This window comes from Scyliorhinus canicula, chromosome 3, assembly GCF_902713615.1.
Source record: "Scyliorhinus canicula chromosome 3, sScyCan1.1, whole genome shotgun sequence".
In the NCBI taxonomy this organism is placed as follows: Eukaryota; Metazoa; Chordata; class Chondrichthyes; order Carcharhiniformes; family Scyliorhinidae; genus Scyliorhinus; species Scyliorhinus canicula.
This window is the reverse complement of record NC_052148.1, coordinates 82,571,907-82,584,809: the sequence shown is the minus strand read 5'-3', so window position 1 is coordinate 82,584,809 and position 12,903 is coordinate 82,571,907. Positions and strand designations below refer to the sequence as shown.

The window sequence follows — 12,903 nt, the reverse complement described above, 5'->3', positions numbered from 1 at the left end:
CTCAAGAAAGTTTGTCATACATGACTTACCCTTCATAAAACTATGCTGACAACGGTGAATTGAGCTTTGTCTTTCCAAATGTTCAGTCACCTCTGTCATAATATACACACAGGTATATGATGGTGCACAGACAGGCAGTGATTGACACACAGGATGACCAATGAACACACAGAATACAGCAGCCAATCACCAGACAAGACACAACCACCATAAAGCCAGAGGGCACTAGTTTTCCAGATCTCTTGGGATCCAGCCTCTGAGACAGTCAGAGCCCGTGAGCAACAACTAGAACATACACCATGTGGTAGTAAGATAGTCTGGTCAGGTTAGCCTCAGGTTTCCAGTCAAGTCAGCATCGTGTCAACCCACAGTTAAAGTATGTATGATAGTTAAGAGTTCAATAAAATCGAGTTGCATTTCTTCAAGTGTTGGAAGCCTGTCTCTCTCACTGCTGCAGTAAACACAGTCCTCGCAGACCCAGCCCTCCCAACACATCAACCTCCTCTTTAATGATTGGTTCCAGCAACCTCCCCACCACAGAGGTAAAGCTAACCGATCTATAGTTTCCTACTTTTTGCCTCTCTCCTTTTTTGAATAGGAGCATCACATTAGCATGTTTTCAATCCGGGACACTTCCAGAATCAAGGGAATTCTGAAATATCATAACCAATGTATCCACTATCTCTGCTGCCACCTCCTTTAATACCCTAGGCTGCAGGCCATCAGCTCCCGGAGACTTATCTACCTTTAATCCCATTAATTTATTCAATACCTTCTCCTTAATGATGGTTATTGCACCATGTTCCTCTGCATTAACTGCAGTTTTTGGACTGTTTTAATTATATTCTACCATGAAGACAGAGGGAAAATATTGGTTCAGTGCCTCCACCATCTCTGTGTTCCCCATTATTACCTGATCAGTATCATCATCTAAAGGGCCAACATTTACTTCAGCTATTCTCTTCCTCTTTATATATGTATAGAAGCTTTTGGTATCAGTGTTTATGTTTTCTGCTAGTTTCCTGTTTGTAGTTTACCTTAGCTCTTTTGATTTTATTTTTAATTGCCTTTTGCTGAATCTTAAAGTTCTCCCAATCCTCCAGCTTACCACTAGCCTTTGCAGTATCGTCTGCCCTAGATTTTGCCTTTGTGTCCTCTTTGACCTCCTTGTTTAGCCATGGAACATCTTTCTCCCTTTTATAATTCCTCTTCCTCCCAGGAATATACTTTAATTGAGAGGTGTTTAATAGCTCCCTGAACATCCACCATTGTTCCTCAACTGTCCTACCCTCAATTATTTATGGAGTCTACTTGGGCCAACTCTTTCCTCGGGCCTGTACAATTACCTCTCAAACCTAGAGTCACTTTCACCTATCCCCTGGCATTCAGCTCTTTTCTCCATGTTTGCCGCAAGGCTGTAATGAGGTCAGGAGCTGAATGGCTCTGGCAGAACCCAAAACTGCTCTTTAAGTGCCACTTGATAGCACTGTTGATGACACTGTTGATTCCATCACTTTGCTGATGATTGAGAGTAGATTGATGGTGTGGAAAGTGGCTCAGACAGGTTCTGTCCTGCCTTCAATGCACAGGCATTCCTGGGCAATTTTTTCCACTTCGCCAGGTAGATGCCAGTGTTGTAGCTGTACTGGAACAACTTGGATAGAGGTGCATCTAGTTCACAAGGCTCCACCTGTCAGGGCCCATAGACTTTGCTGCATCTGGGGCCTTGCGTTGTTTCTTGATATCAAGTGGAGTGAATCAAATTGGCTTCTGTGATGCTGGGGAGCTCCTGAGGGTACGGAGATGGGTCATCCACCCAAATCCGCTGACCCTGTTGGAGGAAAGACTTACTTTCTGGTTGGCTTCATTATGCCACTAATGCCTCCAATCTGAGTACTTGTTTAAAAAAAAATCCTGGTATCATTAAAAATAAAGCTGTGAGATTCTGCTACCCCCTCATTATATAATCAGACATTAGTGCTCCATATTTTAACAAAAATTTATACAATCTGAAGTTATATTCTCAGAATATAGACCCTACAATTAAGCACCTCAGCAGTATTTCAGTAGCAGGCAGACCGATGAATTAGTGAATTGGACTCTTCCAAGATTATAGACAACAAGTCATTCCTTTAGTTGAAAAATACACTTGGAAGATCTGAAAACTCGAATGTGGAATGTAGTTACTGCAATTGGTGTAAGTGTAATTTCAATAATATAGATATTTATAACATACCATGCCATTGACGTGATGATCACAGCCAGCAATAACCACCAGTACCAATCTCCTTTGTCACAAAAGACAGCCATCAAGAGACCAACTAGGATGCCGTTGTATCCATAAAGCCCAGCTGCAATCGCGGATCTAAAAAGTTGAAAGCAAAACACACCAATATTTTGGAATTGAACACTTTTCCATATATTTTTGAAGTATTAGCAATATTATGTTATGTGGTTTGGGAAGATACATGATGAATAAATGCAATTATTCAATAAACGTTATTCATGTTATTACCAGCACCAAGATATGTTACGTACTGCCATTAAATCACTTTAAATGAATCTTTGAGAACGTTTTTGTTCTTCTGAGCAGTTTATTTATTTGACTGTTCATTCAGACAACACTGTTAATGACGAAAGGCACCAAAAATAAGACATAGAAAAGTACAGCACAAAGGAGATGATTTGGTCCATCAGATTTGCTTCGGGCTGGTGCACATGGACACTTTGGCAGACTGTAGCTCTTGGAATAGTCCAAAAAATGTAACTTAGTGAAAATTGCATCAATTTGTCACTAAGAAGTTGAAATGTAATAGATTTTGTGGATCTCAATCAGGGAGCTGAAAGTTCTTTCAAGCTCCAATGGAGATATCAAAAAGAGCACCTTTTCGCTTGGTTTTTCAAAGTTTTACAAAGTTCTTTGTACCAGTCCATCTTTAATCTGGGTCTGGTAATTACTAAATGTTACTCGCTGTTTTATAAATGTTCTCATTGTTCAACAAAAGTGGGGATATCAACTATATTTTTAACTTAAGCTGCATTACAGTAGATCACATAATTCATTCAGCCACTTTGGTTCCTTCCAGCCTAATGGATGGCTCATCTTTTTTTAATTCATTCATTGGATGAGGGTGTCGTTGGCTAGGCCAACATTAATTGTCTATTCCTAATTTCTCTTGAGAAACTGATGAAGAGCTGCTTTCTTAAGCCACTGCACTTCATCTGGTGTAGGTACACCCACAGTGCTATTAGAAAAGGTATTCCTGAATTTTGACCAAGAGACAATGGAGGAACAGCCGTATATTTGTAAGTCAGGATGGTGAATTCGCTTGGGGAACTTCCAGGTGGTGGCGTTTTCACGTGTCTCTTGCTCTTTTCCTTCTCTATGGTAGTGGATTTGGAAAATCCTGACGAAGGAGCCTTGGTGAGTTTCTGCAGTGCATTGTGTAGATTGTACACACTGCTGCTGCTGTGTGTTCATGGTGGAGAAAGTGAATGTTTATGGATGGGCTACCAATCAAATGGGCTGCTTTGTCCTGGATGGTGTCAAGCATCTTGAGTGTTGTTGGAGCTGCATTCATCCAGGCAAGTGGAGAGTATTCCATCTTGTGCCTTGTAGATGGTGGACAGGCTTTGGGAACTCGGAGTGAATTACTTGCCACAGGATTCCTAGCTTCTGAACATCAGGATTTTCCTGATCCAGTTTAGTTTCTGGTCAATAGTAACATCCAGGATAGTGTGGAATTCAGTCATGGAAATGCCATTGAATGTCATGGCTGATTGTTGGATTCTCTCTTGATGGAGATGGTCATTGTCTAGCACTTGTGTGCGAATGTTACTTGCCACTTGTCAACCCAAACCTGAATATTGTCCAGGTCTTGCTGCATTTGCACATGGACTGCTTCAGTATCCACTGAGTCATGAATGGTGGTGAACCACGTCTAACTTTATGATGGAAAGAAGATCATTGATGAAGCAGATGAAGATGATTGGGCCCTGAGGAGCTCCTGCAGTGATGCTTTGGAACTGAAATGATTGGCCATCCTTTGTGCCAGGCATGACTCCAAACAATGGAGAGCTTTCCCCTTGATTCCCATTGACTCCGGCTTTGCTAGGGTCCCTTGATGCCACACTCGGTCAAATGCTGCCTTGTTGTCAAGGGCAGTCATTCTCACCTAACCTCTGAAATTCAGCTCTTTTGTCCATGTTTGAACCAAGGCTGTAATGAAGTCAGGGGCTGCATAATCCTGGGGGAACCCAAACTGAGCGTCAGTGAGCAGGTTATTGCGCAGCAAGTGTCACTTGATAGTGCTGTTGATGACCCCTTTCATCACTTTACTGATGATTGAGAGCAGACTGATAGGGCAATAATTGACCAGATTGGATTTGTCCTGCTTTTTGTGTACAGGACATACCTGGGAAATGCTTGCCATTGCCTGGTAGATATCAATGTTATAGCTGTACTGGAAGAGAATTGCTAGTGACACACCAAGTTCTGGCGCACCAGTCTTCAGAATATTGTCAGGGTCCATGACCTTTGCCGAATCCAGTGCCTTCAGTCGTTTATTGATATCACATGGAGTGAATCAAATTGGCTGAAGACTGGAATCTGTGATGTTGGGGACCTCCAGAAGAGGTCGAGGTGGATCATCCATTTGGCACTTCTGGCTAAATATTGCTGCAAATGTTTCAGCCTTATATTTTTCACTGAAGTGTTGGGCTCCCCCATCATTGAGGATCTATATATTTGTGGAGCCTCCTCCTCCAGTGAGTTGTTTAATTGTCCACCACCATGTGACAGGACTACAGAGCTTAGATCTAATCCATTGGTTGTGGAATCACTTAGCTTTGTTTATCGCATGATGCTTACGCTGTTTGGCACACAAGTACTACAATACTACTAACAATATTGCAATATCGCCTCCCCTCAAAGTACTGTTTTGGAAACATGAGATAATGAAAAATTTGAATTCTTGAACATGGAACAGTGGTGCCAGTACAATAATTGGCAAGGGTTGCAACTATCCCTTATTTTTTTTGTAAATTTGGTATCTTTCTCTCAAACCTTTTATCCTCAAAGATGTTTTAAGAGACTTTTACAATTAGATTAATTTAATACTTCAGGCTTCAAAGTTAAATCATACATTTTGATGTCTGACTGAGAACCCATCTCAGAACCTACTGAGTAGCAAATAATGTAAAGCAGAGTGTTTTCTAAATGGGGAGAGGCTAGCAACTGGGGAGAAACCGAGAGATTTGGGGGTCCCTCCCCAAAGTCACTAAAACTAGTGGACAGGTACAAAAAATGATATGTTCATACAATGTTAATAAGTACAATTTCTCTCAAGGTGGCTGGATTAAAAAGGGATCAAAATGAAACTAAAACTTGAGATTGACAGCATTTGTTTGGCAGGACAGGGTTACAGAACAAGGGCTAGTAAATAGATTTATGATCTAGTGCAATGGTGGAACAGCCCATTGTGCTGAATGGCCTATTCATGTTCCTGTGTTGCTAATGTGGGTCTGCCCAAGTTGCTGATTTGGATGAAGTTGTACATGGTATTCATTTAGGGACACCGAATCTGCATGTTTACACATCGAGAATTACATTTCAGAAATAGAGGTCAAAACTTGATCAGTTTTCTTTGCAGCACTGCACAGATACTCTAGACTCCAAATCCAGAATATTTTTAATGCTGCATAATTGTTAATCCAGTGATACCGTGGTCAGATTAGAAGTAGGGGATCAGCAACAATTATAGGGTTGTGTGGAGACTGAAGTTAGCATTGGTCTGAACTGGCAATTGTATGATATGCTGCAGGCGATTTAAAATTCCCAAACCCAAAGTGTTTGGATCAGATGAGATGTTAAAATGTTAAAACTCACAAACTCAAATCCTTGAACTTTCCCAGTTTTAATAGAGGCAGGATGAGCGACAGGCAACCAGGTGGGTAGATCATTTAGGAAGGCTGAAATTTTAAAGTTTGCCTTTGTTGGCCGGGTTTTCCATGTCACAGGAAAGCTGTCAGCTGTGAGGGAGATAACAACTGCTGGATCCAGCAATTAAGTGATTTTGCAGCACTTCTTGTGGGCCAGGCAGAACAGGAGTGCTTCTCCTTGGTTCACTTAACCAACCTGCTACCCTCGTCCCTACATTCAGGAATTACCAATGGTAATTGCCACCCCCCCCCCCCCCCTCCCTCCCGATCACAACCCAATCTCCCTGCAAACCATGATGTACCCCAGAGAGCCTCTTTGACTCTTTAAATTTCCCATGACCCTTCATGATATCTCTTGACCCCTCTGATGTCCCCCCCCCCACTAACAATCCTTCTGATCTCGTCCCCACCCCAACAATCCTTCTGATCTCCCCATCTTCCAACCATCAATTTCCCCCAATGTCTATCTCCAATCGTTTCAAACTGTTCTCTCTTTTCGCCAGTTTCAGCCGGGTGCTGAAGGTTCACCCACCCAACAGCCAGCCAACCTTTCAACCTGACTAGCTGCAGCCAGGAAAGGGAGACAAAAAAGTTAATGCAATCTAGCAATTACTTTCAGTAAGACTGAGTAAAACCCATTCTTCTGGATTTCCAAATGGCCCGTGTACCCCACACACTCCTTTCCAACCACTCAGTAAATATTGTGGCCATTTACTCTGTCTCACTATTAGCACTGAAATGGTAATTGATGCTTAGTGTTACCACACATCATCCAATATGACAACATCTTCTGTTAAACAAATCTTTAAAACAGTGACCTTCTCTACCGTGCTACTCAAGAACTTGGATTAATTTTTGAAATGCAGTAGCTACTGGGACAGATAAAGATGTTCAGAATTCCATTTTTATTTATTCATGTCTTAGAAATGTTTGAAAATCAGAAGTGCGTCAAGAACATTTACCTGTTCTGACTGAACATGAGAGCTGCCAGGTTTGAGAACACTGTTCCCACGACGCCGCTCAACGCCCACCATGGATTCTGTAAAATCAGCCCGGCCAAAATAACAACGCCGCTCAACGGATTATTGACAAACATCACCTGGGCAATTCCACGTAGGTTCCAGTCAATAAACTGAAGGACGATATTCTGATCTACAGTGTTGTCAGAAGAAAAGTATGTAACTGTTGAAGAATATGATTTGTGCCTGCTTTGCTTGTAAAAGAATCCAAAGGCCTTAAACCAGTTGCAGGTTTCTTGGTGCCAAGCAGTTATCAAATATAATTCAAACCACAAAATTAGATCAGACAGTAACTTGATAACCCGAGAGCAAACATTTAGCACATTAACAAGCATCCATTTGATTTATTTCTAACAAGTGGATCACCATAACATTGTTTATGGAAAATCTGATGATCCACTGTTTCATAATAACAAGAAAATTTAAAACAATTTATGAGCAATGTGTAAATATGTTGCTAAATTGGAACTGTGCACAGCATAATCTTTTGCATTAAGTCCAGAAAGTTTAAACGTTATAGTAAATGCAACACCCAACTAGTCAGAGATTAAAAGTTGCTTCGTATTGGGGTTTTGTACATTGCCAAGTTTGCGTGGCTGGTCTCAAAGACAAAATGCAATCTGCACCATTATAGACTCCATTCCACATGGTTAACTTCCTGATTGCTCAAACAAAATCTTTCCAATAGTATCTGGAATTGTTCTTCTTAAAACAAAGAGGCCTGAGGGAAGATTGAATAAAGGTATTCAGCATTTGATAGAGCAGATAGAGAAAAGTTTTTTCCAGTGGCAGGAGGGTTGATTAAACAGCAGACATAGGTTTAAAATAATCAGCAAAAAAGCCAGATGGGAGAAGAAGAGAACTTCTTGACTCAGCAAGTTGTTGTGATCTGGGACGCATGGCCTGAAAGGGTGGGATCAGACTCAATAGTAATATTCAGAATGGAATGGGATGAAAAGAAAAGTGGGGCTAACTGGGAAAGAGCAGGGGATTGGGACAAATTGGTAGCGCTTTTAGGGAGCTGAAACAGGCATGAAGGTCTGAATGATAGGCCAATCCTTTTATGGACTGGAATTTTATGGCCCAGAAGATGAGGGGATGAAATGGGATGAGGCGGGCCATACAATTGGGAAATTGGGCACCATTCCAGCCAGTGGCAGGAAGACAATGGTGTTCCTCTATTAAGCATTTCCTACCATTTTACCTGCCCCCCCTCCTCCAAGCCCATTGCCACGAGACTGGTAAAATGTTATCGATAGAATCTACACCATGCAAATTTACCAGATCAAGCAATAACATCATGATCGCACATAATGACAGTTGGCAGCAAATTGGAGCTGTTAAGCAGCCAGTTGTTTGCGATTTTGAGGTGATTTTAAATATTACTGGCAGTGCTCAGGTCCCACGAAGCATCAATGGTTCACCAGCTAATAGGAGGTGAGAGCTCAGCGTCTGGAAGTGGCAGCCATTAAATACAGCTGCATTGTCAGGCAGGCAGGCTGAGGTTCAATTAAAGCAAGGATTGAAAAGTTGGAGACATTTTACTGTGCAAGCCCATATTGGAGGACACCAATTGGAAGAGGGTCTCCAGGGTTTACTTTATCTAGTGCAGGCAACATCAGGCATTGAGCGGCTTCAGATTTCAGTGGGTGGGTATTAGAGTTTGACTCCTCCAGTGAGGAAGAGAGACAAGTTTGGCCTCAAGCAATAGCCAGAGGAACAGTAGCTCCATGAGGGTGCAAGAGTGCAGGCACTCCTGAAGGTCAAAAGGTTTTGAGCAAAGGTTCTGCTTCATTGAAATGGGCCATGCCAATGCCTCCAAAGACTGTCCAGGTAGGTGGCAGCAGATCTGTGTGGAAGGCTGGAGGAAGAGTTGAGGCCAGAGGGTATAGTGACCACCTCTTATCTGCGGCATTGAAGGTGACAGTAGCACTCAACATTTACACCTCAGGATCTGTCCAGAAATTGCCTGGATACAGTGATCCATCACTGCATTAAAAAGGTGATGGATGCCATGTATCAAAGACCAGAGCAATACACAATAACTGTCACATAGTGAGACCCCAGGCGCTACTAGGTGAATTGACACTAATGTCTTCGGTCGCTCGTACCGTGTGCTCTCCCAGTGCCTGCCATTCATTTGGAAACAGGATACTGTTTTTTCTGCTCCAGTCTATGAGATGGGCACAGTTGACAGCCCCCTGAGCCCAAGAGGGGCATGGCACATTCAGGGCCACCTGCAGGAGTGCAAAGGATGCCTCTGTCATCACTGCTTTATAAAACATTTGTGTCACTCTCAAAGGATCTGCGGATTAAAAAAAAAATCTTTTACAGGGTGCGCGCATCACTGGCAACGATATCTTTTGTTGCCCATCCCTAATTGTCCTTGAGAAGGTGGTGGTGAGCAGTCTTCCTGAGCTGCTGTAGTCGTTATGGTGTATATACGCTCATGGTGCAGTAAGAAAGAAGCAATGCAAGGAGTGCCTTGTGAAGAGCCCCCATAGATTTCAGGCAGTAGCTCCTAACCCCTTTGAGGCCTGCCTTCCCTTTCCTACTTACCTGGAGTGGTTGAAGTTCTGGCAAAATGTCCATGCATCTTGATGCTATAACGCCTACAATATTGCTAAACACAGCGTGTTGATGAGACCATACTGTGAAGGCCGTGTGTACTTTCTGCATCCACTGAGTGTGTGCTTCATGTTGCTCACCATGAGGGTCACCAGTGTCTCAGTGGAGGATGCCATGTGCTCGCATGCTAGAAACATGGACCGTTCATGGCATGGATGGATTCTTCTATTATCTGCAGTTGGGTGCAATCAGTTTCCGGGAACTCTGAAAGGTGTCCACACATTTCACACTGCTGTTCCAGCAACAGCCATTTTGCTGATATCTCCCAAAGCTTGCCATCTGGTGGAAGCTGAAGGCACTGCTGGGGCCTTCATGGGGGAGTAACCACAGCTGTAACTGCCTCTGTTGCATGCTCATGCACACCTGTGCTATAAGCAGCAGCCGGTGCCACCCTTTCTAATTGTGCATCAGTGCCCACTGAGGTGAGGTATCTGTTGAGGTGGAGGGTGCACTGATGAATGAATGAATGAAAATCGCTTATTGTCACAATCGCTTATGAAGTTACTGTGAAAAGCCGTGAACTGACATGATGCAGTCTCCTCAGATAAGGGATCTCTCAGATCTCATTTCATTCCCAAACCATTATCAGTTCTTCCTCCACTACTGGACCTGTAGGAGAGACAAGAATGATGTTAAAATCATGGAATCACAGATTGGCTACAGCACAAGAGAACTTTTTCGTCATGTTGTTACCATCTCTCTGAAAGAACAACTATGCTATTCCCACTTCCTCACATTTTCCTCGTAGCCCTGGAAATTGATTTTTTCAGATAACGATCCAATTCTTTTTTGAAGGCCTTAATTGAATCTGCCTCCACCACACTCTCAGACTGTGCATTCCAAATCCTAAACAATCACTGCAAAAGTAGTTCCTCATGCCACTGTTAATTTTATTTTACCAATCACCTATGATCGATATCCTCTAGTTCTCGATCCTTCCACCAGCAAGAACTTCTTCACTCCACCTATTCTATCCAGACCCCATCAGTTTGAATACCTCCACCAATTTATTTTTAATCTTCACTTCTTCCAGATCAACAGTTTCTCCAATCTAACTGAAGGTTACTCATCCACAGAATGATCTTTTCCATTTTCTCTCTAATGCCTTCACATCCTTCCTAAAATGTGGTGTTAAGACTGGGCACAATTTGAGGCTGAAATGTGTTTTATACAGGTTTATCATAAGTTTCTTGCTCTTATACTTTTGGCCTATTTATAAAGCCTAGGATCCCATATTCTTTATGAACTGCTTTCTCAACCTGCTCTGCCACTTTCAATGATTTGTGCACATACGTCCCTTATTATATCACCTTTAGAATTGTGCCCTTTATTGATTGATTGAATTTATTGTTACATGTTCCAAAGTACAGTGAAACGTATTTTTCTGCGGCAGATGGACCATACACAGTACGTACATAGTAGACAAAAGAATAATCAACGGGGAACATTGACAAATGGTACATCGGCAAACAGTGATTGGCTACAGTGCAGAACAAAGGGCCAAACAAAACAAATACATAAGTAAGAGCAGCATAGGACATCGTGAATAGTGTTCTTACATGGAACAGATCAGTCCGAGGGGGAGTCGTTGACCCGTCTTGTAGCTGTGGGAAAGAAGCTGTTCCTATGTCTGGATGTGCAGGTCTTCATACTTCTGTACCTTCTGCCTAATGGAAGGGTCTGGAAGAAGGCAGTGCCTGGATGGGAGGGGTCTATTATAATGCTGTCTGCCTTCCTGAGGCAGCGGGAGGTATATGCAGAATCAAATTGGGGATGGCAAGCTTGTTGTTGTTGAGACGTTGTTGAGCTTTCTTGACTGTTGCATCAATGTAAGTGGACCAGGACAGACTGTTGGTGATGGTGACCCCCAGGAGCTTAAAGCTATCGACCATCTCCACTTCGGAGCCATTGATGCAGACGGGGGGGGGGGGGGGGGGGGGGGGGTGTCGTGCTATACTTCTTGAAGTCAATGATCAGTTCCTTGGTCTTTCCAACATTTAGTTTGAGGTTGTTTTCGGTACACCATGCAACCAAGTGATTTATCTCCCTCCTGGAGTCTGATTCGTCGTTGTTTGAGATATGGCCCGCCACATTCATATCACCCGCAAACTTATACATTTTTATATTATTTTAAACATATATTATTTTATATAGACTCTCCCTGTTCTTCCTTCCAAAATTAATCACTTTATACTCGTCGGCTATTTGCCTGCCCATTCCACCAACCTGTCGGTATTCCAATAAAGTTTATTGCTGTCTTCCTCACATTTTACAATACTTCCAGTTTGGGGTCATCTGCACAATTCAATCAACAGCCACTGTTTGTCCATAATCTAGAGTTTTCTGTTTTCATCAGTTCCCACAAGGGCGCTGTAGTGTGCTGTTAAGACTGGTGACCACCAAGTAGACAAATGAATAGATGTTTTATTTAGGGAAGTAACTATTTACAGAGAGTGAGATAAAGGCTACCATTCTCCACGACTCCAGACTCCAAAACAGGCAAGAAAAACCCGCACTCGGACCCAGGATTCATGCACTCTGCCCAATTGACCAAACAGGTCACATGACCCGCCAAGAACTTGCCCCTTAAAAGGGCAGACTACCGTATCCTCCCCCTTTAAGTTCCTGATTAACACTTTCAATAACAATGGAACTATTTACAATATTATACAACAAATGGAACTCAACACAGTCCCTTATAAGTTTAGTCTGTCTGGGAAATTGTTGATCCTTTGGGGGTGTCACAGTTCACTTGCGGATACTCTAGCACTAGTGGTAAAGTCGGTTTGAGCCTCAATGGGTTGACTCTTGACTTGGGATGGTCTGTCAGTGCAGATAACTTCTCCAGTTCTTACTGAAACATACCTTGACTCTTCCTCGGGTACTTTTCTGCAGCATTACTTTCAGCCGTAGCAATATCACTCGGGGCGGACTACCCCACTGGCTCTCTCAGCTGATCCATTTGAAGCAGGGTGGTGGGGAGCAGCCCAAAGTTGTGGAGCACCGTTGGTTCTCATGATATGATTGAACTCTTCATGAGTGAATGCAGGCCCATAATCCAAGTTGAGCACTTCGGACAACCCAGTGTCGAGTGTCTGTCGCATTTTCTCTACTGTTGCTGATAATGTCATGGACTTAACTTTGTGGATGTCCAACTACTCGGAGTGAGCATCAACGATGAGCAAGAGCATGGTGCCATGAATGGGCCCACACAATCGATGTATAGCCGCACCCATGGTTGTCCTGATCATTCCCGAAGGTGCATTAGCGCCACAGAGGCAATTTTGGCTGCATTTGACATTGGTCACATTGTTTG

General features: G+C 42.8%; 1 protein-coding gene across 2 annotated transcripts in view; it reads right to left on the bottom strand.

The window, feature by feature from the left end:
- Positions 1-12,903, bottom strand: part of slc14a2 (solute carrier family 14 member 2) — a 139,575-nt gene that overhangs the window by 49,081 nt on the left and 77,591 nt on the right. For both annotated transcript variants that reach the window (XM_038790781.1, XM_038790782.1), the window contains 2 exons: positions 6,903-7,092; positions 2,237-2,365 (listed from right to left, as the gene is read on the bottom strand). In XM_038790781.1, coding sequence (XP_038646709.1) covers positions 2,237-2,365; positions 6,903-7,092 — 319 coding nt within the window. The remainder of the gene's footprint in view (positions 1-2,236; positions 2,366-6,902; positions 7,093-12,903) is intronic.